The sequence below is a fragment of the Pterocles gutturalis genome, unplaced genomic scaffold (assembly GCF_000699245.1).
Source record: "Pterocles gutturalis isolate BGI_N339 unplaced genomic scaffold, ASM69924v1 scaffold1382, whole genome shotgun sequence".
NCBI lineage: Eukaryota > Metazoa > Chordata > Aves > Pterocliformes > Pteroclidae > Pterocles > Pterocles gutturalis.
In genome coordinates this window covers 116,658-139,726 of record NW_010107628.1, presented here as the reverse complement: position 1 = coordinate 139,726, position 23,069 = coordinate 116,658, and the positions used below count along the sequence as shown (strand labels likewise).

The 23,069-nt window shown below is 41.6% G+C and overlaps 2 protein-coding genes across 2 annotated transcripts in view; one reads left to right on the top strand and one right to left on the bottom strand.

The window, feature by feature from the left end:
• Positions 1–242: 242 nt before the first annotated feature.
• KIN (Kin17 DNA and RNA binding protein) lies at positions 243–13,084 on the top strand (the record flags this gene model as incomplete). The annotated part of the gene is made up of 12 exons (XM_010088164.1): positions 243–337; positions 1,211–1,254; positions 1,373–1,495; positions 2,448–2,629; positions 4,036–4,084; positions 4,406–4,463; positions 7,821–7,944; positions 8,407–8,457; positions 9,154–9,222; positions 10,475–10,574; positions 11,065–11,165; positions 12,576–13,084. Coding segments are annotated over 12 exons (1,059 nt in total), but the record flags the coding sequence as incomplete, so codon positions are not given.
• A 2,219-nt stretch (positions 13,085–15,303) lies between these two features.
• ITIH2 (inter-alpha-trypsin inhibitor heavy chain 2) overlaps positions 15,304–23,069 on the bottom strand; it is a 29,581-nt gene continuing 21,815 nt past the window's right edge. The window contains exons 16-21 of the mRNA XM_010088163.1: positions 21,572–21,706; positions 19,092–19,205; positions 18,303–18,501; positions 17,081–17,253; positions 16,184–16,295; positions 15,304–15,738 (exon numbers count right to left, since the gene is read on the bottom strand). Coding sequence (XP_010086465.1) covers positions 15,591–15,738; positions 16,184–16,295; positions 17,081–17,253; positions 18,303–18,501; positions 19,092–19,205; positions 21,572–21,706 — 881 coding nt within the window. The 3' untranslated portion in view covers positions 15,304–15,590. The remainder of the gene's footprint in view (positions 15,739–16,183; positions 16,296–17,080; positions 17,254–18,302; positions 18,502–19,091; positions 19,206–21,571; positions 21,707–23,069) is intronic.

Genomic DNA, 23,069 nt, shown 5'->3' with positions numbered 1-23,069 from the left:
GTCCTGTCTCATAACCCCTTTCACACTTTGTCTGGAGGCTCTTGGCCTCGGGAAGAGTTTTGTTTCTGTCTTGCCCGATCAGGAGAAACAACCACCCTGTGTAGGCTATGGCTGAGTTAAGGTGTTTTCTGTGGAGCTTCCAAGAGATTTCACTTATAAAATGTTATTTTTAATACTCTTCAGCTGTGTGACTGTTGCTAATTGACACAAGGACAGACAAAGTATTTATTTTTATTTTATAGAATGGCTTCAAATGTCATTGCATGTCTGAGTCCCACCAGAGGCAATTGCTGCTGGCTTCTGAAAATCCTCAGCAATTCATGGATTACTTTTCTGAGTAAGTTTGCTGTATGTTCTTACCCAGATGTTCATTCCTGTATCAGCACAGCCGTACCTCTAAGGCTGAGGCATGTCCCACTGAAGACACTTTACTCGAATACATTATATGTCAGCTCTTTTTTTAATGGCAATTTGAAAATGTAGGCAATGTCACTTTTTAATGCATGTAAGAGGTTTCAGAGAGCCATGCTATTTAATTAAATTTGACAGTTTTATCCTGTGTCTGAGTTCCACTTTAGGTTGTTCTGTGTTACAAAGTACGTCTGTTCTGCCCCCACTAAGGGACTGCCTCACAGGCAGGGTTACAAAGAGATAAAAGAACCATTACAGAGAGATAACAAGTCGGGGGTGTGACTAACGTCCCACAGCTTCCCCCGTCCTTTGTCCAACTGACCTACATGACAGCTGGGTTGACTGGAGCTGTCTTCAGGACAAGCCTGAAGCGAGGCTTTATACTCAAGCCCTTGAATTAGCAGTGAGATGAGTGATCAATCCACCCCGTCTACCACTGCCACCCTTTGTCCTGCCGCGTGTTTTGTGTCAGTCAACTTGGGAAGATACCTGGTAATGAAATACCGGCAATTAGTGGGAAGTGTTTAGATTTTGTTCTTTCAATTTTGTCTCTTTGAAAGGGTATCCTTCTTTTGATGATTTAACTTGTATGTGCAGGTACCGTGTCGTATTTCATTGTGTGTACATACTGTATTTAATGCTGCTTTACTAAAAAGGGAAATGAGTGTCTGATTTTCATTATGCTCAGTTCAAAAGAAAACTAATTTTTATACTGCAGATATTTCATTGTTAATGACAATAGGAAAATGTTTTGTAACCATTATGGTTTTACTAAAATACTTTCTTTTTTTCCCTTGAGGGAGTTCCGAAATGATTTCCTAGAACTGCTGAGGAGGCGATTTGGTAAACATTTTATTGTTTGTTTGTTTTTAATGTCTTTTATTAATTCAGTGCAAGAAGTTTTGGTTGTTTTCTCCTAGGCCCTGTATTTATATTTAATTAAAATAATTCTGTGTTTCAGGGACAAAGAGAGTCCACAATAATATTGTGTACAATGAATATATCAGTCATCGAGAACACATCCACATGAATGCCACACAGTGGGAGACACTGACTGATTTTACTAAATGGCTGGGGAGAGAAGGTAAACGTAGTTGCTCAGGGTTGGGAAGTTTTAAAAATATTGGGTAATTGCATTGCTGGTAAGTGATCTGTAAACATTTACATTAGTTCTCCTGTTTCCTTTTTCTTTCTTCCCCTCCCCTCCTGTATATATATTAACAGATGTCCAAACATATTTCTGTGCTAAGTGTTAGGAATTTGCTTATGAAAAATGTCAGAAGTCTGGGAAAAACGCATCAATCATGAACCTTTCTTTGTTTCATCTGTTGGTCCATATTTACTGGAGGTATTGCTAAATTCTAAATCAACTTCCAACAGTTGCCATTTAAAAATTAAAAACTACAATAGAACATTTCTTGTGACTACAGAATCCTTCCATATTTAAGGCATCAAGAAGCGAGCGGTCATTTTAATTCCTGACCTAGTGAAAGGGTTAAACCTTGAGAACTGTAGTTTTGTGGGAGGAAGAGAGATGAAATGGCACTGTGATATGACAGAAAGTTTACTTTGGCTCTCATTGCCTGTGTTCTACAGGGTACATTATGAGTCAGATAGTGTTTGAAAAGTCACTCTAGTGAGAGTTAGTAACAATAACGTAGCGTACTAAAGTTTCCTTTAGTATGCTGCTATTAGTGTGTACTGTTTGTATATGTTAGATTTCTGTTTTCTTCCTTGTTAAAACAGTGGGAAGGAAACATTTTCTTCAATAAGGAAAGTATTATAAAACACTCTGTCCGCTTTATTCCATGCTGTGGCCTATTTCCAAATAGAACCGATTAGCTAAAGGACAGAAACAGATACTAGGGCTAGTATTGACTAAAGTCGATTTTACCAGGCCAATAAGGGGTACGTTGTCTCTGGTAAAGTATCTGCATTGTTATACTGAACATAGACTGTGAAAATTATCTTGATATTTTATTTGTCCCTTGCTTTCTTTTGTGAGTATTAATCTTTATCTTACATTGACTTTTCAGGTCTTTGCAAGGTCGATGAGACTCCAAAAGGCTGGTACATTCAATATATTGATAGGGACCCAGAGACTATTCGCAGGCAACAAGAACAAGAGAGGAAGAAGAAACAAGATCTTGATGATGAAGAAAAAACTGCTAAATTCATTGAACAACAAGTTAGAAGAGGTTTGGAGGGGAAAGAACTGGTGAGGAAAATTACACTGTATGTCAACTTTCAAAACTCCTCTTGGTTAAGTTAATGGTGAATCGATGCTGCGGGGATCCTTGCAGTGGTATTTCCTTTGCGGTTAGTTAGAAGGTGATGAGTAAGCTTCATGTTTCAGGTTACAAGCTCATCAGAAGTTCAAACTGAGGAACAGTGGGCATATTTGGCTGCATTGCTGTTCTTTTCTAAGCCACAAGGAATAGTCTTCTCCCAGAAAATTCTGATAGCAGCCTTAAATAAATTGTTTCTATTGAAATTACAGCTTGTTACATTTCCTTGACTAAACAATGTGCTGATGGTTCTTAAAATTGATGAATATCGAGATCCCCGGTTTCAAAACCAAAATAAATAAAAGCAAACAGAGGTTTCATATCCTTTTAGATTTCTTGTGATTTTGAAATCTAGCAGAATTGTGCCCTGTGGCCCCAGTGTCTGATCCTGGCCATTTCAGACTTTGATTTAGACTGTCTTCTTTCATACTTGAATCACCACATCAGTTCAGTTATGTTGTGAATTTTCTGCTATATGTTTGTCTTAGATCATAACCTGCTCTGGAGGAAAACTTGGAGTTACTTTGTACCTGGTTTGCTTTAGTACTAAAGGAATAACAATTACTGCTCTTCAAGTGATTAGAGATTTAAAAATCACTCTTGAATTTAGGAAGGGAGAGTAAACAACACAATAAACGTAATGAGCTGTCTCCTTTTATGGTATTTCACAACTTTTAGGGCTGCAAATAACAAGTACCTTGTACAGTGGGGAGGCTGAGATAACGAGGGGGAGCTGACATAATCAAATCCACATAGAGAAAAGTTTTATTTTGATAGTGCTGGTGTGGTATTCGGGAGCTGTTTATTTGGCGTCATTCCATGACTTCCATACGTGTTGTTGCCTGGGCCTGGAACCTCCCGTTTGATCCTGGGTATTGATAGGTACATATAAGTGCTGTTGTAAACAATTATCTTTTTTCTTAATTTAAAACTAATTGAAATTTAAACGGTCTGAGCCTTTGGTGATAAAAATTAGGAAAGATTCCAGAATTTCCTTCTTTGGGTTATCAGTCTGTCCAGAAACCAGTCTGATCATGCTGGTTCAAATAGGGAAAACTGTTACAGTAAGGCCATTCTCTTTTCATGCGGGAATCAAGCAAGTTTAGACAGCGTCTCTGTAGAGTGTTAATTAGACAATTTTCCACAGGAGCCTGTAATGAGATAATGTTTTCAATTTATAATCTCCTTATGAATCAAGCCAGGTTGAATATTACAGTTACTTGTAATAATCTCACAGTAGTCTGTAAAACTGAGCTAATCAATGATCACCAAAAAATGATATCTTGGCTCAGTTTTCTGTTTGACTCTTGAAACATGTTTTGTGTTCTTTTGGCAGGAACAGCCAGTCTATACTGAATTGAACAGAGAAAATGAAGAAGAGAAAGGTAACCAGATTTTGATATATTTAATTTTCTAGAACCTAGTGAAGCTGATTTTGTGATTAAAATTAGATGAGCACTGAGGCTTGCTCAGTGCTTCGTAAAGTGCTTTGAGATCAGTTATAAAGAACACTGGAATATGGAAATACAGAGTATTCTTTCTTTCAGTGTTTAAAGTAATTTATTTTGAAAGCTGAACCAAAAGACAGATTAGTAAATGTTTTCAAATTTATGATCTTTTCCATTTGCAGATTTTTAAAATTGTAACATCCTTCAATGAAGTTATATTTAAAGATAGAAATAGAGTAATGTCTTTTTATTTTTTAGTTACATTTAATTTAAACAAAGGACCAAGTACTTCAATAGCAGCATCTTCTAAAACAAGGTGAGAAAAGATTTTAAGGGCAACTTTTACTGTTGCAGAGCACTGAAATGGCAATGGTATTGTATGGGCAGGAGGATGTATCTTGTCCTGAAATATTCGGAGTCTAATATCTCATCCTGCCACGTTGTTCAGGAGGGGATACAAGGTGACTTCATGGTTTCTTTTGTATTTAAAATGAATGAATGAGTCTATCTTAAATGTGTGCTTTGGGGAGCCTTCTTGAATTTATGATGGTTTGTGGCAGACACCCATGAAGCAATAGGCAGTTCTGTGTTCCTCTAAGAAGATACTGTTTTGTGAAAGGGTGGATGAGGGATCCAATGAGAGCATTTGAAGTGAATACCATCTAGTCCCAGCTGCCTTCTATGAATGGGTGTTCGTAACTTCTTAATTTTGGTTCCTAAAAGGTTTGATTACATTGTCTAATTGGAGGTGATACTTTCTCTGATCATCGTTTAAGAAGCTGAATCTGCCTGATGGAAATCTTTCTAAAGCTCATGAATTTAATTGTCATCATATAACCACACGCAATGCAGGACAAAAAGGATCAATAATGCAAACAATGCCGACTTACAGCAGTCTGTGAAACTGTTTGATGAGCAGTACATCTTTTTATGTGAGGCAATATTGTAATTAAATGTATTGCAGGTAAAATGAAAGGTTTCCTCTCATCACAAGCTCAGCTCTTAGATAAGGTATCTGATGGGAGATATGCCAGGCAGAAAACGAGACAATAAAGTAGTTCATTGCAATAATAAGTACAGATTTCAGGCTTTGAGGAAAACTTGTAAATTATCCCTAAGCATTGAGTTGTGCTTAAGATGAGTCTGAAACTTAATGCAGATGCTCACTTGAATAGTTTCAGTGAGGAATACTTAAGGTGCTTGCTAAAATGTGGCTGAATGTGAAGTCATATATCAAGTAGCATAATTTTTTCATAGCATCTGAGAGATACTGGTCTGTAAGCTTTGTAATGGTAGTGTAGATGCAAAATTAGGATACCCAGTTCATGGTAAAGTGACCAGACCGTGGTTTACGTGGCACTAGCGATAAAGGAATCACCTCAGAGTTGTATATGAAAACTGCTTCCCCATGTCAGCGTTAAGGTGTGTTCTCCAGCTGTGAGATACTTTGGCTGTTAGTGGGGATCGGTTGAGTTCAGCCTGATGTCCTGTGCCCCAGCACAGCGTGCAGCAGGACTTCCTGGCTTCCCACCTTCTGTGCTCACAGCACAAACTACAGAAACCTGGAACTTGGATTTCTTAGCAGGGTGCAGAAATAGGACCAGGAGATCATAGGTAGTGGATGGTAGAGTTTTGGAGGCATCTGGATACCGATGGCTGGGTGGAGAGATGGGAGTTGGAGCCTTGCTGAGAAGGGGAGTGAGAGGGGAGCTGTGTATTCCCTTGACAGCTGTGTGGCTGGCGTGGAGATACGAGTCACTGCTGCCGTTGCACAGCTGCTGATGCTGACTGCCCTTGAGCAAACTGGGAGCCCTGGGCTTACTTTTTTCCCTCAAGAACTTGTATCCTCAAATCCCTGCTTAACTCACTCAGTGGACAAGTAAGATTAGAATTACTTCTGATTAAGGAATGAGCCGAAGCTACTAGCAAGGCCACTAGCAAGGCCACTGACTCCTTTCTGCAGTGCTGCAAATGTACCAGTGTACAGTCCTGCCTGCACACTCGTCAGCCTCCATTTTACACAGTTAGGCTCTCCCCAGCCCTATAATCCCAAGAGAAGATAATTCAAAACCTTTTTTTGTGTGATGGTTAGGACCTTGTCTGTAATTTCCCAGGTAAATGTGGTCATGGCTGGTTTATACCAGTTGCTCTCATGTGGGTATGAGTGTTTAACATAAGTAGTTCTTTTTCTCCCTGGTGTTTGCTTTCTCAGACAGCGTAGAGAGCAATTTTAGCCTGCATGGTGCTGGCCTCATCTCTCCGTACCCGCGATCTGCTGAATAGTGCTTCGTTGTCCTTGTTCCAGTTTCAGCTAACCTTGAACAGGGGAGCTGATCCAATTTGTGCATGCTGCAAATGAAACATTGCCATGGCTTCTAAAAGACACTAATGTTTGTCTGTCTTGACACTTCCTAGAATAGCATTTGACTCTTTCATGACTGGTAGCTGTGATCTGTGATTATAGCCAGACCCCTTTCTGCTTTTGTTGTTCTTAAGCAGCTCTCAGTAGATACAAGGTAATGAGAGTAAACTTTCCCAAAGTATATGAGCTTGCATAATGTGAATTTTGTGGGGTTTAAAACATGCTTTTCAAGATTAGCCAGTCCCTTCTGGTGTCCAGTTCTTTGTTGTGTCCTCCATATTGGTGACACAACTCCCCAGTGTTGGTGGTCTCTCACTCTTTGTCCCAGGGTCCTTAATGAATATGTTAAATAAGATTTGTTTTAATATTGACACCCAGAAAACCCGTAGTAACCTCACAGCTAGATGTGTTTTCCTTCTTGAATATAGTCACAACAGTTACGTTTTAATTGTATGTTGCCCTTTATGAGATGTTATTTTAAGTACTTGCTGTTTGATTTGTGATTTAATGTGCAGTCTGTCCTAGAACTCTGGTATGGAGATGATCCAGACTTCCTCTGAAATACAATTTTTCTCTCGATTTTGCTTCTACTGCCATTTCTGTATGTCCATTCCCATTATGTATCTTCCCTTTGCTGGTATGTCCACCATCCTCACCTCTGGCAAAACGTGCAGTTTGTCATAAGGCTGTGTTAATATTACCTTACTCTCCAGCTCACAGCAGCCTTCTTCATCTTTCTGGGTGAGAGAACACCCGCATTTTTTTTTTTACCGCATTCAAATGTCTCTTATAAAAATGGTTTAACTCGATCTGCCTTTAGGCTGTTCTCACTTTACGTAGATCTTCCCTGATCCCTGAGATGTAATTTTGTGCTGATTGCTCTTTTCTTTCGTAACTTGGAAGCTGTTTTCCTGTTTTGAGTGTGATTGTGAAGTCGGTGTTTATTTGCTGGATGTGGAGCCCTTTTCTGCAGATTCCCATGTATTTTCTTCCTGCTTTTGTCTTCTCCATTGAACTCAAGTCCCTGATCAACTCTGCTTTTTGCACTGGTGAACTGCTCATCAAGTTGTTTTCATTCAGCTGGACTGCTAGCAGCAAACGTCAGTGGACGTGGAGTTTACAACTCAAGGAGATTGGTTCTAGCTGCCAAATGCAGTCCTAGAGAAGGAGGCATGCAGGGTCTGGAAGGTGACTTGCACAACTGAAATTAAATAGATCAGGAAACCTTTTTGCACAAACAGCTCTTCAAATGCATCTTGGTAGAGGAGACAGTGTAAGGTCTGCTCTGAAAACACCATCTTACTCTTCCAGCAGTGTCCTTGGAACGAATGCACTGAAGATGGTGGAAGGGGCAGTTAAAAGAAAAGAATCAGCCCATAGCTCTGGTCAGTCCAAAGAGAAAAAGAAGAAATCTGCACTGGATGAGATTATGGAGGTAATAGTCATGCAGGATCTGTGTCTTTATAACCCCATGCCTGTGGCTATGTCCACTTTACCAGGGTGTCCCTTTGAAGTCACCTCAGACCTTGAGTTCATGTGGAATTCAGACTTTTATCAGGCAAAATGGTTTCACTTCCCCATTAAAACTGGTTTCTGCTGCTCATCTGTGCCTATTCCCCAGACAACTGAGATGTTGGAAGTAAAGGAATATGGATTTTGGAAGAGAAGAACATATCTAGAAGCACTTGACAAAAACAAATATAAATCTCCATCATTTTATCATGGGTTCCTGGATCTCATCAGATTGATTTTTATGCAGCAAGCACACACTGACTTACCTTTATTTAGTTTTGCGGGTTTTTTTATTCCCCACTTGAGGCTGGGCCTAGCTTTTCAGAGGCATGGGAAAGCTGCAGTGAAAGGAGAAAGTAAGTGGTGATTATTTGTTGTTCTGTAGCTTGAAGAAGAGAAGAAAAGAACAGCTCGAAGAGACTACTGGTTGCAGCCTGTAAGTGTCTTAAAAATTATTATTATACTAAACAGAAACAATTCTGTGTCTCTAAAGCTGCTGTTGATTTGTGTAAAGATCCAAAAGCAGATTCTGGACTAAATTCACTCATTTTCCAAGCTGCCAAATGTGAAATATTACAGTATCTGCAAGGAGTTACTCTTCTGGTTGAGCATGATCTGCGGTCTGAAGCATTGTATGCCTGATCTCAGATGGGGTGGTATTCTCTAAACAAAGAGTTGGTACTGTGGGTCTCTGCAGGTCGTGTTTAAGTCATGATGTTGCTTAGAGCCCTCTTCTTTCTGCACTAGCAGTTGGTACACACAGAGATGTAGAAGTCAACATCAGCCTTTGAGCTGAGAGACCTCATCTCAGCTCCTGCTTATTGATTGAACTTGTAGATCAAGAAGTCCTGCCTTTGACCCATTGTGGGCTATCACATTATATCCTGAATTCAAGTATGACTGTACTTGTAAAACAAAAAAAACCTCTTGAGAGATACTACTTTGAGGCAGTATGAAGAAAAAGACAAGTTCCTAAATGCTAAGTCTTTGCTGTTGTTGCTTCTTGCACTGTGCTGTACAGTCTGTGGTTGGAGTCAGAGTGACCTGAATGGTCAAGGAGTTTAGACTGTGCAGTTGTTTGTATATTTTGTCATTTCTTTTTATTTTTTTTTTCTCTTTTCATATCTTCCAGGAAATTGTTGTAAAAATTGTAACAAAAAAGCTTGGAGAGAAGTATCACAAGAAGAAGGCAGTTGTTAAGGTAAAGTGTGCAAATGGAAGCACGTGGCATTGGCTTTTCTGGTATCAGATAACTTCTGAGGTTTTGTTTCATTGTGCAAGTTGTTCAGCCTTAAAGGCAACACTGACAGGGGCTGAAATGTCGCCTTAACTTTAGTGGGACTTATTCTGGGCAAGGAGTGAATCTCTGAATTGGTTTAATGGAATTTACTCAGTGGTTCTTTCTTAAGCACTGTTCTGTCCTGTGTGGTTTGTCCCTATTAACGCATCCATCTTGGAGAATAGTCACTTTGTCAGTGTGATATGACCATGAGCAATGCAGTTGTGTTTTAATCTCAGACCGGTCAGTTTTGCACTGATATTTAAGCTGCAGCCTGCCTTTGAACAAGGAGGTGTTCAAGAAATGTGTAGATGCGGTGCTTAGGTACATGGTTTAGTGGGTTAGGTGGTGTTGGGTTGGACTTGATGATCCTTGAGGTCTTTTCCAACCTTAATAATTCTATGATAAGATCCCATTTGTATACAAACTCTTCAGGGTTCAAGCTTTTCTCTGTTGTTCTTAAGTGCTTTCTTTTAGCCACTGACGGTGAAATTATGTTGTGCTGGGTAGTCCAGGGCTCAGCAGTCTCTGGCAGGAGTGCCAAAGACAACACCCAGGTGCGTTTTGGATGATCGATAAGGGTGTGTAGAGCAAAAAATCACTGCTCTTTTGATAGACATCTCAGAGGGTTTATGAGTCCCAGTGGCTGTTTTTCTTTGAGCTCTGAATACGAGAGGTGGAACATGGTTTATGTTGGGCACAAAGGTAACATTTCATCTCATTGAGAGGCAGCATCCCAGTTGTCACTGTGTGGCTTCCAGCCACCTTAGCCTCCCATGGGGGAAAGAAGCCTCTAATTTGCTCTCCGTCCCTGAGACTGTAGCTAAGCCTCCCATGGGGGAAAGAAGCCTCTAATTTACTCTCCGTCTCTGAGACTGTAGCTAACATAGATGAACCGAAGGCTGACAAAACCTTCAGACAAGTCTGACAAAATTAGTGTTAAATTAGACCAGTCACTGAGGTTCAAGAGGAGCCCTTTTAATCTGGCCTTAACTTCAGAGTGGGGCCAGTCAGCGGTTTGCAAAAGCTGGATGCCTTTAGGACAGCTCAGAAGCCCTTGCTGCTTTTGAGAATGTAGAAGTGGACACTCATGGTCCTGAGTTTGTTAATTCTGAAATGTGAATTTAGATAATTTTTTGTTATTTTTCTGATTGGCCTCTGCTTTTCACAACAGGAGGTGATTGACAAGTATACAGCCGTTGTGAAAGTGATTGATTCTGGAGACAAACTGAAGCTTGATCAGACACATCTGGAAACTGTAATCCCCGCACCAGGTATAGCTATTTTGTTTGTTTTTCAGTTTATCAGTCACTGTGAAACTTATATTTCAGTCCTTTTTAAACTGCTTTGAGTCTTCACAGTCCCTTGTAAGAATTAGATCATTTTCTGAGAAGACAGAAGTGCTTTAGGAATCAGTTCATTTGATGAGTCAAAAGCATCTCCCTTCAGCTGCCAGGAGGCATCTCTGCAAGTCCTGCAGAGCCCTTGGTCATATTTATCCTGTATCTTCCTTCCAAAGTCATGCCTCAAATAGCTGTGGGCACTTGGCAAAGCTTACCTCACCTCCTGTTTGGTTCACTGGTGGTTTTTTGGCTGGTACACACCAATATTTGTGTGTAGCATCTGATCAGTATTTCGGGGAACGGTCAGGGTGGTAGTAAGCAGAAACCTTCTCTCCTTCAGCTATCGGTGGAGTTGAACACACATCCATCAAAAAAATTTGGGGGCCCTGTTGTGTAACTGTTTTCTGATTTCTTATTTCAGGCAAGAAAGTGATGGTATTAAATGGTGGCTACAGGGGAAATGAAGGCATCTTGGAATCTATTAATGAAAAGAGGTTTTCAGCAACAATAATCATCGACTCTGTAAGTATCAAACACTGCAAGATCTAGTTTTCATAGAGTGCTCTTCATCTTCATCATCATCATCGAGCTTTCACAAAGAAAGATGGTATCATTAATCCTGCTTACAGGTGGGATTTATGGTGTGCAAAATTCTGTGGTCGCCCCCATCTACTCCTAACCAGCAAGAAAACAGCCACACATTCCCCATCGCAGACTAATGTTTGCCTTTAAAAAGATGCCAGGATGCTGAATTTGTCAAGTTTTGAACTGGAAAGAGACTTGCAAAATCTTTCATATGTTTATTTTGAACATGGCTGCTGTTGTACTATTTTGTAGGAAAGTATAAAAATGTGAAATATGAAAGGAGCTGAATTTTCTCCTGCCTTTTCCATAGGGTTTAATGTGCTTATTTGTTGTCTTGTTCATGGTTGACAATTATGGTTGTTTTTTTGCTTTTGGGCTTGGTGGGTTTTTTTAAATTTCACCTTTCTCTGGGCTAAAACTAGGCCATGTCATCTTGTCCATTTATGTGGCTACTTCTTTTTTGTTCTCTGCAAAACTAAACTCATTGATACAGCAGAGCAGATATTGGCTCAAAGACAAATTTCTTAAACACAGCTCGCAGGAGAGAGACTCTATTAAGATTCCATTGAAAGAAGGGCTGCAGAAGCTCAGCCCAGATTGCATTCTGGAGAGTTTGCTTGAGAAGAGACGGTGCAGATGTCCCAACCACAGAAGGAGCTTTGGTTGGAGCTAAAGATCATTATAATGTTGGTCTTGGAAAGTGAGGGTAGTTTTTCTCTAGTTCTGATGCTTGTGGATGTTAAGATTTCCCTCTCCTGCATGAACTGAGTCAACTGAAAATGGGTGAAGCTACTCCTGGAAACCAGTGAAGTCTGAGAATTTTCTCATTGATTGTAGGGTGACCAATACTTTTATACACAAGAAGATTGTATTCAAAATTAAATCTTTTTACTACTTAGAAATTCACAGTGAATTAATTCAGAACAGCTGCTTTGTATGCCTCAAAATTGCAAAGACTTTAACTAAGACAAAAAGTGTCCTGAAAGTGAAAAGATTTCTGGGACAGTGTTGAGGGTCTGTCAACATTCTCTGGTCAGGTTGAAAATAGTGAAACAGAAAACATTGTGTCGTGAGCAAATCCCAAACCTGCAGTTTTTTTGGATGCATTCTGCATCTGTCTCCTGTACAGCCTCCAGTGTGCAGTTATATGTGGCTTTTGGACTGAGGAAAAACGCTAATGCCTGTGATTTCCAGTGCTATTCACTTTGGTTGTGCTTCTTGAAAAATGTCTAAAAGTGTTGAGATTTTGTACAGTCCCTTTAGCTATCTTACCATAAACTCCCTGTTGGGAATGTAACAAACAAGTTTATATTTTGATCTTATTTCTTCCACTATGTTTTTCTCCAGGGACCTTTAAAAGGACGGCGAGTTGAAGATATCCAGTATGAAGACATTTCCAAACTTGCCTGAGGTGCTAATTGTGGATCAGAGAAGATTTTGGTTCCCAAATACATCTTTCTGTCATCTTGCAGGCAGACACAAGACTCTACCATGTCAGGGTTTTAATTGTGTGCGTGTATGTATTTATAATGTATATAGAAATTAACCACAAGCAAACTGGATTTATTTAAAGATCACTATGGATTTGTTCCATAAAGTGTTTGTGGAAATCTTATCAGTGGAAATATTTCATCTGATTCTGTATCAAAGCTATGTTATAATGTTTGGTTCCATTTCCTTTTGTAAAATATAGCAGATACCTGCAAGCTGGAGTATTTTATTTACTGAAGTATGTTAGCAGTTCCATATGAGAGGGAATTACTTACAAATAGCTGCTTGAGGCAGGCAGTGGAGTTTAAACAACACACTTCTCACTCTGCAGCCAAAATGGAGTTCTGGCTGCAGGAACAAGGGAACAGATTAAGAGAGAGCAGCAGGAAGGTAACAGCGCAGCAAGGGATTATTTTCCTGGATTTTGTAAGAATGCTCTTGTTTACGTGCTGTCACCAACTTATTTTTGGTTGGCACATCAATGATAGTAGAATCCAAGTCATCACTCTTCTATCATCTTGTTGTCAGGGTTCCTAATAATGCTAATATGCAATTTATCTTCGTGTGGACTCCAAGATGGATGTTACTTTTGGAATTGCCAGGATGCAGCCAAAGTGTGCGCAGATACGAATTGGTGATTGCTTTTTAGGTTTTCCAGAGCCTTTTCCTCTGTTCATGCTTCCATTGTTTCCCTGCTCTGCTACATGAGTAATGTTACGCATGCTAAATGATGTAACATTACTTTTTAAAAAATTTTTTTTAAATGTCACATTTTGTACAGTATTTAATTTCTAAGGCAGTTCAGGAATAAACATAAACCTTTTTTAGGTCACTGTATTTCTTATCAGCCTTTTAAACACGTGGTGGTTTATATCCACTGTAAAGTGGTGAGCTCCCTTATTTATGTTAAAAAAAAGATGCAAGTCATCCCAGGCAAAATACAAACTATCACCTCATGGTCCAGTCTGCCTCTGATGAGGTTGTGTGTATCTGGAACCTGATGGAAGGAAAACCGATAGCCTCCATGCCCTCCAGAGGAGATCTCAGCTGAGGGTTGAAGAAGGCAGGATGCTGTCGTGATGTGCACATCAGGTACATGGCGGTCGAAAAGTTCAAGGTCACTAGAGGCAAAAGTCACTGTTCCTTGTCCCTTTCCTTGCCTCAAAGGTTCACTGTCTTGTTGATTTGTGGTTTCCAGGGGACCCCTGCAGGAAAACTGAAAGACTGCAGAGGTTTAGTGAAACAGCTGCTGTCTGGATTAACCTGAAATAACCTCACACAGAACATCGAATGGCTTTCCAGGGATCCCAGACTTAAATGCGAGGGAGATTCAAGCAGTAATGCAGTATCTGAAAAATGGAGAATTACGAGGAGGGGAGCTGGAGATGGAAGACACACTTGTCTGTAAATTCAGGCTCTTTGTGCAACCTGGATTGTGTAAAGAGCTCTGCCTTGTCTCAAAGAACAGGTACTGAGTGAGAAGAGGTATGTAGGAGAATAATGAGGATAACTGGAAGAACAGAACAGCTTCTGTATCCCTGAAAATAATTACACTGAATATTCTGGAGCCTGAAAATTTAAAGTGAGTATAATAGAGATGTTATATTATTAATTGTGTGGAAATGAACAGAGAATGATTATTCACTGCTTGTTTTTCTATACAAGCTAGGAAATGGGCAGTGGAATTACTGATTTGGGGATTTAAAAACACACTTGGCAGGTTTTTCCTTTGCCCACAGGGCCTAGTTAAACTGGGGAACTCACTGCTGCGGGGTGTTATGGATGCCAAAGCTAATAAATGAGTTCAAAGAAGCAGTGAATGGTTAGTAGGGAAGTTGCTTACACTTCTGAGAGTTACTTTGAAGAGACACTTAAAACACATTGAGCCTCTTGGTCCTGACACTGTGGCTGCAAGACAGATATGTGCCAGCCTTTCGTTCATAAGTGAAGGAAACTAAAGTTCAGAATGGCAAGAAGATGACTTGAGTCCCCTTCCTAGATGAGGGCTGCTGAGAAGAAACTGGCCAACATTTTTTTCCTATGGTTGCCTGAAAGCAGAGTTTTAAATCCGGTTCTGGGTATGTACATATGTATATTTGTTTCACCACTTATTCATTGCTGAATACTCTTGAAGAGTAAGGCTTATTTTGGGAGCTGATCCCACTGTAAGGCAAGTTTTTAGTCCTAATGGTGATTTCTATATAGTCTGAATTTTTCTTGCTTTCCCAGATTTATATCTGGGTGTGAACTCCACTGTGATGTTGCAATTTTCACAAAATATAGGCTCGAGGATATCTAATCATCTAATTAATTTTCCTGCAATATGGTAGCATCAGCTATCTTAAAGACATTCCTCACCACTGGTTAACCCATCCCTAAAGACAGGAGACTCCTCATGATACCTATTCCAGAGATCACATTCTTTTTCTCTTAGATTTCTCTTGGACTTCCCTTATGTCTAATGCACATCTTTCTGGCTAGGCTTTAAAACTATTGCTTTTTGCTCTGAAAAAGCAAAAGTTTAAGTGTTAAATCTGGTCATCTGTGTTACCCACACTACAAGTCTACTCTGGAACGTAAATTACAAAATAGTTGAAATTTTTAGTGCAGTTTGCTATCCATTAAATCAGACAGAGCAAGTGCAAGATACCTACTACAACCCAGCCTGTCACTTTATTACAGATTTAATTTTTTAACAGAAAAAGGAGTTACATTGCTTTGAAACACTGATCATTTATAAAGCAAGTGATGGTGAAGTCACCTTTGGTCGATCTGGCTTGACAGGTTGACAACTACTCTTCAGAAGAGTTGTTTGGGCATGAAGGAGCAGAGAAAATTTTTTAGTAATAAACTGGCTTCGTGTTGGAGCATTCAGGGTTTCTTCAGAAAGCTGTACAGGTTGGGGACGAGGTAATCTTTGTAGTGCCCGTCTATGAAACCTTTCCCGCTGTTGTGCACAAACCAGCACTGCACATCAGTCCCCAGCACACGGTCCGTCCTGTAGTCCTTCTGCAAGCCCCTGCGAGGAAGAGGCCACCCAAAATGAAGGTCATGGCATGACAAGTAGACAAGAAGACATTGATAATCCCTCTCATTCATGGTGCTGCTCTGCCAAAGTGGTGAGATGTGTGACTTCCACCAGCAGAGAGTGGAAACAACCACAAAATATAATGAGTTTTACAGTTCTATGATTTTGTGGGAAATTTTGGGGGGGTCCCAGGCACTTTTACAGGGTCTGTCCAAGGTCAAATGCTGGGCAGCTGTATGGTCAGAACCGATCATACACAAATACGAAAGAACCCAACTTGGCCCAAGTGTTTTGCCAACAGCTAAACCCAGTTTATTAGCAGAGGGCAAACACAGGGATTTTTCCCCACCCTGAGATCCTCAAGAGTTAATAAGCTTACAGTCATTGATGTCATTAAAAAGAAAGATTTGGAAAGAGCAATAAACGTTATTCTTACTTGGTAACAGTGAGTTTGTTGCCTTTCACTTCCATGGTGGCTTGTGGTTTCTCTGGAGCTTGCCCAGGTCTTTGGTGGTGGATATACACTTCTGGTTCAGATGCAAACTGACCTGATCGAAGAGAGGTTTAAAGCTCTTTGTGTGTCCTAATCCTTGAGGCTCTCATCTAAGCTGCAGCCAGGCACTTCTGAAAAACCTAGATACAGCAGGCAAACCCCCTCTGCATGGATCACAGGGCACCGTGTCTCCAGCACTATTGGATCACCCACCCTGAGAGGATAAAAAGCTCTGCTTTTGAGCCAGCAAACTTCTTCTAGATAAGCAGACTGGAGGTGCAAAGAATGTTTGGGAAAACAAGCTCTGCTGCTCAGTGTTCCCCCATTTTAAAAGGAGCCTTGGGTAGGTCCAGGACTTGGAGAACTGATTTTCCCTATGAACAGAGCCCTCGTTTTGGTTTTATACCATTGCCAGAAAAGGGCCTTAATTCAGGGGAGAGCTGAGTGACCAATATTTGCACAGAAGTCTTCTCAGAAAGAAGGTTTGAGGGGTTTGAGATCTTTGAGAAGGTTTGAAACCTTTGAGAAGGTTTCAGTCTTTTTATTTTCAACCCACAGATTGGCCAGGCTGGGAAAGCCCCATCACAGTGTCACCAAGGCTAGTCAGGACACTTTTGAAAACACCCTCCCCAGCCTGGATGAGGAATAATCTTGTGGTCCCTGATGTTCTACAATGTCCTTGGAGCTTCTGGGACGTTACAGGAATCTCCCCCATTTTCTATTTGAGCAATTTTCACACCTTCCTCATCAGGACACTGACACCACCTAATTCGCTCAAAGATCTACCAAAAGCCCTTCCTCGTGTCTAGCTCTTCCCACCACCTGACCCACAGCCCTTACCGATCAGCCCGTGGGCTGCAGGAGAGAACTGGTTTTCAGGGGGAATGTAGATTCCCAGGAAGTCGACATTAACTGGATGATTCTTCCACACACGATGTAGCAAAACCATGAAGGACATCTCCTCACCCACGGTGATAGTAACGTTGTTCTCTTTCTTCACAGAGATGAGAAGCCTAGCAGAGATGAACCCAAGGAAAGACTCAGTTCAGCTGCCCACACATGGTTTCTCAGGCCCCTTGAGATGCTCTTGGGCATCCAGAGCAATGGCATGGGGCTGGCAGATGTGACAGAGGATCCATCAGAAACCCACAGCCTTGGGAGTGGTACCCAGAGGTCTGGCAGGACTGTGCCTAATAGACACTTCACACCCTTGTTCAGGAAACCAAATCTTGCCCTACAAATTTAAGCTCTCACTACAATGAATGGAGATTTTGGAAGTGACCCCGTTGCCTAAACAGGTGTCTAGTGCTGCAGGGTGTCCAACATGGTTGCTGGCTGTTAATCTGCAGGTGAAGCTCTCCTGGATGTTGTGAGTCATGTCTCCCATCATGTCGGGAACCCTAAGGTATCTCAAATAACATTGTGTTTAGGCAACTGAATCCTGGTCTCAGCCAATGCAGTCGGCAGTAGGGAGAGGAATTCAGGTCCTTCTACTCATGTCCGGTCAACTGAATCGCTCTCTTGGCCCTGCTGCCTAATTTAATTAACGTTAACGAGAACTCAGACATCTATCTAAGATCCATATGGGGTTGTTTAGCCCAGAGAAGAGAAGGCTCCGGGGAGACCTTCAAGCACCTTCCAGTGCTGAAAGGGGCCTACAGGAGAGATGGGGAGGGACTCTTTATCAGGAAGTGTCACGACAGGACAAGGGGTAACAGTTTTAAGCTCAATGCCGGTAGATTTAGATGAGATATTAGGAAGAAATTTTTTCCTGTGAGGGTGGTGAGGCAGTGGCCCAGGTTGCCCAGAGCAGCTGTGGATGCCCCATCCCTGGAGGGGTTCAAGGCCAGGCTGGATGAGGCTTTGGGCAACCTGGGCTAGTGGAAGGTGTCCCTGCTCATGGCAGGGGGGTGGAACTTGATGATCTTTGAGGTCCCTTCCAACCCAAACCATTCTGTGATTCTATGATGTGTAAGCACCCTGTGGCCTGGATCCCACCCATAGCTGGCTCAGTCCAATGCTGTCTTGACAATGTTTTCTGTAGGGCAGACAGCAAACTTACTGTTTCCGAATGATGTGGCCTGTGTCAGACCATGTCAGCGTGATGCCATAAGATCCATCTTTCAGTGTTATCGTTTCTGTGGTGATCTCCACTTTCAGACCTTTATTTTTGAAATAAAAACCAATTTTGCCAAAGTATGTGTTGAGTTTCTTATTCTCCATTTTCTTGGCCCCAACGAGCTGCCCATTGACTGCAACTCCTGTGAAGAGCAGAAAAACAGATGTTGCCTAAATCTTGGAGAACCACCTAGAGACTCGGAGTTCTGATCTCAGCAGGGAGTACCATGGGATCAGCAGAAACATGTGGCCATCCTCATGGTGAAAAAGTTTTTCCTAGTAGCTCACTCCTACTCTGAATTTCACCTGTTTCAACTTGTTTCTGTTGCCTCTTGTCCTTTAGCTATGCATCTTGGAGATGTGTCAGGTTCCATCTTTACCTTCTGATTAGATGGGTGTAGACAGCAACAAGATTCCCCATGGGTCTTGTTTTATTAAGATTGACCAAACCCAGCTGTCTCAGCATCTCCCTATATGTCCTGTGCTCCAGCCCCATGGTCATCTTGGTAGCCACCACTGAATTTGTTCCAGTTTGTCACCATCTTTCTCGTACTGGCAAGCCTCAAACTGGGCACAGTGCTCCAGATGTGGAGGGAAATAACCACTTTCCTCAACCTGCTGGCCACACTCCTTTTAGCACGTAGTCTTCCCTATAGACTGCTCCCTCTGAACACCTTTCAGACCTGAGAGAAGAAAAGTGTGCTGTAAAATACATCATGTTTTCTTCCCTTACCAGTACCAGGGTCAGAAAACAAATTTAGGATCTTTCCAGGCTCTGAGTTGATGTTGAAGCAGATGTTCCTTTGGCTCTTGGGCAGGTGTATGATGAAATGTGGGTCATTGTCGACTGAAATATAGAAAAGAAACAGGCGTGAGAAGCAGGCCAGTACCTGCCCTAGAGGTAAGGGGCACAAAGACTGAGACACTTTCTTCAGAGAATTTTGAAGCACTGTTTGGGACTCCTCAGAGTAGGAGGAGATCCCTTTCCACCCTGCAGGAGCTAAGGAAGTTCTCAGATCCTCCTCACAAAAATCCCTCAGACACTTTCTCTTCATATACTTCCCCCGTTTAAGGAAAGGACATGACATGGCTTGAGGAGCACTGCCAATTACAGCGAACTACTGGTTTAACTGGTCAGCTGCACACTAGGGTGCCATAGGATCAACCTGGAGTTCTAGAAGCTAAGCTTTACTTTTTTTTGTGATGGCAGCCAGCCTTCAGGTGAGGCCAAGAACCCACCTGGACACCAGAGAGCAGGGATGTATCTTTGAGGCCTAGATCCAGGAAAGGACCTAAGGCACAGAAAGCAGGACTTGGGTGACACCTCTTCAAAACTAATATTCAACCCCTCCCATGCTCAGCTGTTGCCTGTTTCTAGAAGTGACACACTCCCAGGACAACACTCTCTCAAACTGAGAAGCTCTCAGACACGTTACAAGTCCATACCACCATACTGATGTTTGGTAGATACATCCTGCCTACCCACTGCCCTCAGGAATACAGTCCAGGACTTGTTCTCACCGCGTTTAACATCCTGGTGGGATTGGGCTCCTCTGAAAGCCATACATTCTTTAAAATTTGCCTCAAATGAAACACCTGCACCTGTCACTGAAGATAGCTGCCTCCAGTCTCAAGCACTGCCCAGCTTTTGCGGGTTTGGTGGTGGTTAGCATCTCCCTGTCAACATTCAGGGACATCCCTGGGCTCAGCGTTGCCTATGGGGGTAGCCAGGCCAGCTTGCATTCACCCACTGGTGTTCATCTTCTTTTGGAAGTATTTAACTCTTCCTGTGCACTAGACAAATCCTTGACCCTTGACCGGGAATGTTTTTAGAGGAAACGATGGATACCTTCCAAGGGGTGATGGAGCTTTTGAATGTCTTGAATCTTTTGAGTACATTTAATCTTTTAAATAAATTAATAGAATCATAGAATGATAGAACGGTTTGGGTTGGAAAGGACCTTAAAGGTCATTGAGTTCCAGCCCCCCTGCCATGGGCAGGGACACCTCCCACTAGCCCAGGTTGCTCAAAGCCTCATCCAGCCTGGCCTTGAACCCCTCCAGGGATGGAGCATCCACAGCTTCTCTGTGCCAGTGTCTCATCACCCTCACAGTAAAAAATATTGAATCTCTTGAACATAGACCTCAATCATTTTTCCTTATTCTCACCAGCTGCTTGATCTTCCTCAGCTTGATGCCGAGGCCTGTTCTGACCAACATTTCCAGGAACAAAAATAATTTCCAATTCCATAATTTTCCATGTATAAGATGGACAGGTAACTTTCCCCTGCTCACCTTCTTTTCCAAGCAGTTTCTTGACTATCCAAAGTCTTAAATTAACCCTTGAGCTATTCTGAGAGGGAGTTTGACAGCTCTTTCTTTGGTAGCTACCTAATTACACACATCTGCACACAGGCACGCTCCCAGAGTTATTGTAGTTACACGGTTTTTACAGGCGATGGTTCTCACAGCTGGTTTGTTTAAGCAGGCACTAAACTGTGGCAAAGGCCCAAGCATTAACAGCATCCATCGGTCATCAGTGCATTCAGAGATTTTTATCTACCACAGAGCATTCATCTGTCACTTCTAATGGCAGTAACTTTACATTAGCTTTGCTGCTGCAGAGAAGCCGAACGTAAGCTCAGTGAGCAGCCTCAGCCTCGGGGAAGCAGGCAGCAGAAGATGGGGTCACTGAGATCCTGTTAGGATCTAAATTAGTCTCATTGCTTGTAACTTAGAGGATATTGTTAGAGGTTCATCTATTCAAAGACAAAATGACTCAGTATTTTATAAAGAAAAGCTTAATCCTTGGAGTGTCCAAGGTGGATTTGCAAAAAATTGATGGAGGTGGTTGTGATTTGGGAGGCACAGGATTGTGCCCTGCTTAGCCCTTCAGCGGGGACTGTATCGAGGACATTGATGTCCTCTGTGAAAGCAGTGAAGTAGCTTCATCAGCTACTCACAGCAGTTCATTTGTTCTCCTGTGGACTAGCCACTAAATGAAGATACAGCTTTTAGAGCAATTCAGAAAATTCAACAAGAAAAATTAGGATGACTGATAGACTTCTCCATCATTACAGAGCTCAGCATCTTGTCACAGAAGCTGAAACTCCCAAAGTGCCCAATAACTTGGTTATATCGCCTTTATTTGTTTATTGGGTGATGAGTGTTGCTGTCTGGTGCTTCTTTGCAGAGAAATACTGTAGCTTTTACCTCTGTTTATGCTCAGAGAAGACACAGGAGGGCTCCTTTGCTCAGGCATGAAGCTGACTGGTACAGCTGTGACATTGGCCCAGGATGGGATGCCTTTGTTATTATTGGGTGCGTTTGGAGTTAATCCTAGAGTACCTGTTAAAGGACAGTCATCATTAGGTTTTTGTCAGTGCTGATGTATTTAATAGTGCAATTTTTAAAGTGCAGTAGATCAGAGCCTGATGGCATTGTACCAATGTAAAGCAAGTGCAACACTCTTTACAACAGACAGATTTGTGTAATGAAGGATGGATTTCCTCCAGTGTTTCCACCAGAGGAATATGACTTATCAGGGCAGTTGAGGTAACCATAAACCATTGGTGAAAAATGGAGTCTGACTTTTTAACTCTTACTCATGTGAATAGGTCCTAATTTAGCAAAGCCCCAATGCAAGGGCTTAAGTGTTTTGCCAAATAAAAAGCTGAATTTTACAAATTTAGCATGTGGTAAAAGCTTTGCTGACTTGGGTCCTTAGTTTGGGGTGCCTGAGAAAAGGCAGGAATCTTTCTGCATGCGCTAGGATGACCCACATGCATAAAGCTTGCAAATAAGTGCAAGTGTTTTAATTAGGATCCCCTAACATGTCCCCTTCTGCTAGAGGTCTCTCTGTCATGATAGAGGCAGGAGAAAGTGACATAGCTGAAGCAGGGCACATATTCTCATCTGCTGGTCCTGCTCTGAAGAGGAGTAAGGGGAAAAGGGAGCTGGGGACAACAATTAGTTAATCCTTTGAAAAGTGAGTAATTTCAGTGGAAAACGGTCTCTGTCTACAAAGACAGACAGTGCAGCTCTGATGAGAATTGTGTAAGGATGGACAGACAAAAAAATATATTTCAGATTACCCATTCTATGCCTTCTATTTGCAAACTTTTTAGTGCAGCCCAATCCTAAGCACAGATTTACTTTGGTATTATTTTATAAGCTCTGTCCTTTGCTAAGGTTGAAGGGTCGTGTCCCACTGTCCCCGAAACCCACCGATGCCTTGACCCTGATTTCAGTGCTGTTATGTTTTGACTATTCTATCAAACACAAAGACACAAGAACCTATATAAAAATCACTTAAGTCCTCTGCATCATCTAAATCAAGATAATTATGGTCTGAATTAGTCAGCGGGTGCCACGTATAATGAATGCAATATGTGCTATTTCTGTGCTGAACTGTTTGGTAGTCGTGAGTTGTAGTACGCAGTATAAATAGGAACTATTTAATTTCTCTTTGGGTCTCAGCTGCAGACTTCAAAATTGAGAAGAAAAATAAATTAACCTAAAAGTAACAATTGACAGACGTAAGAACCCCATTCCTTTGAGCCAGCATCAGGACATTGTTATAGTTATCCAGGAGCATGAGAACTGAGCATGCAGGACACACGCTTGGAGTTTCAGCAAAGTCACAATCACTTCCAGTGCAAAATGCCAGATGGATAATGTTGTCTGTTGGTGTAATGTACGTTGCTTCTTT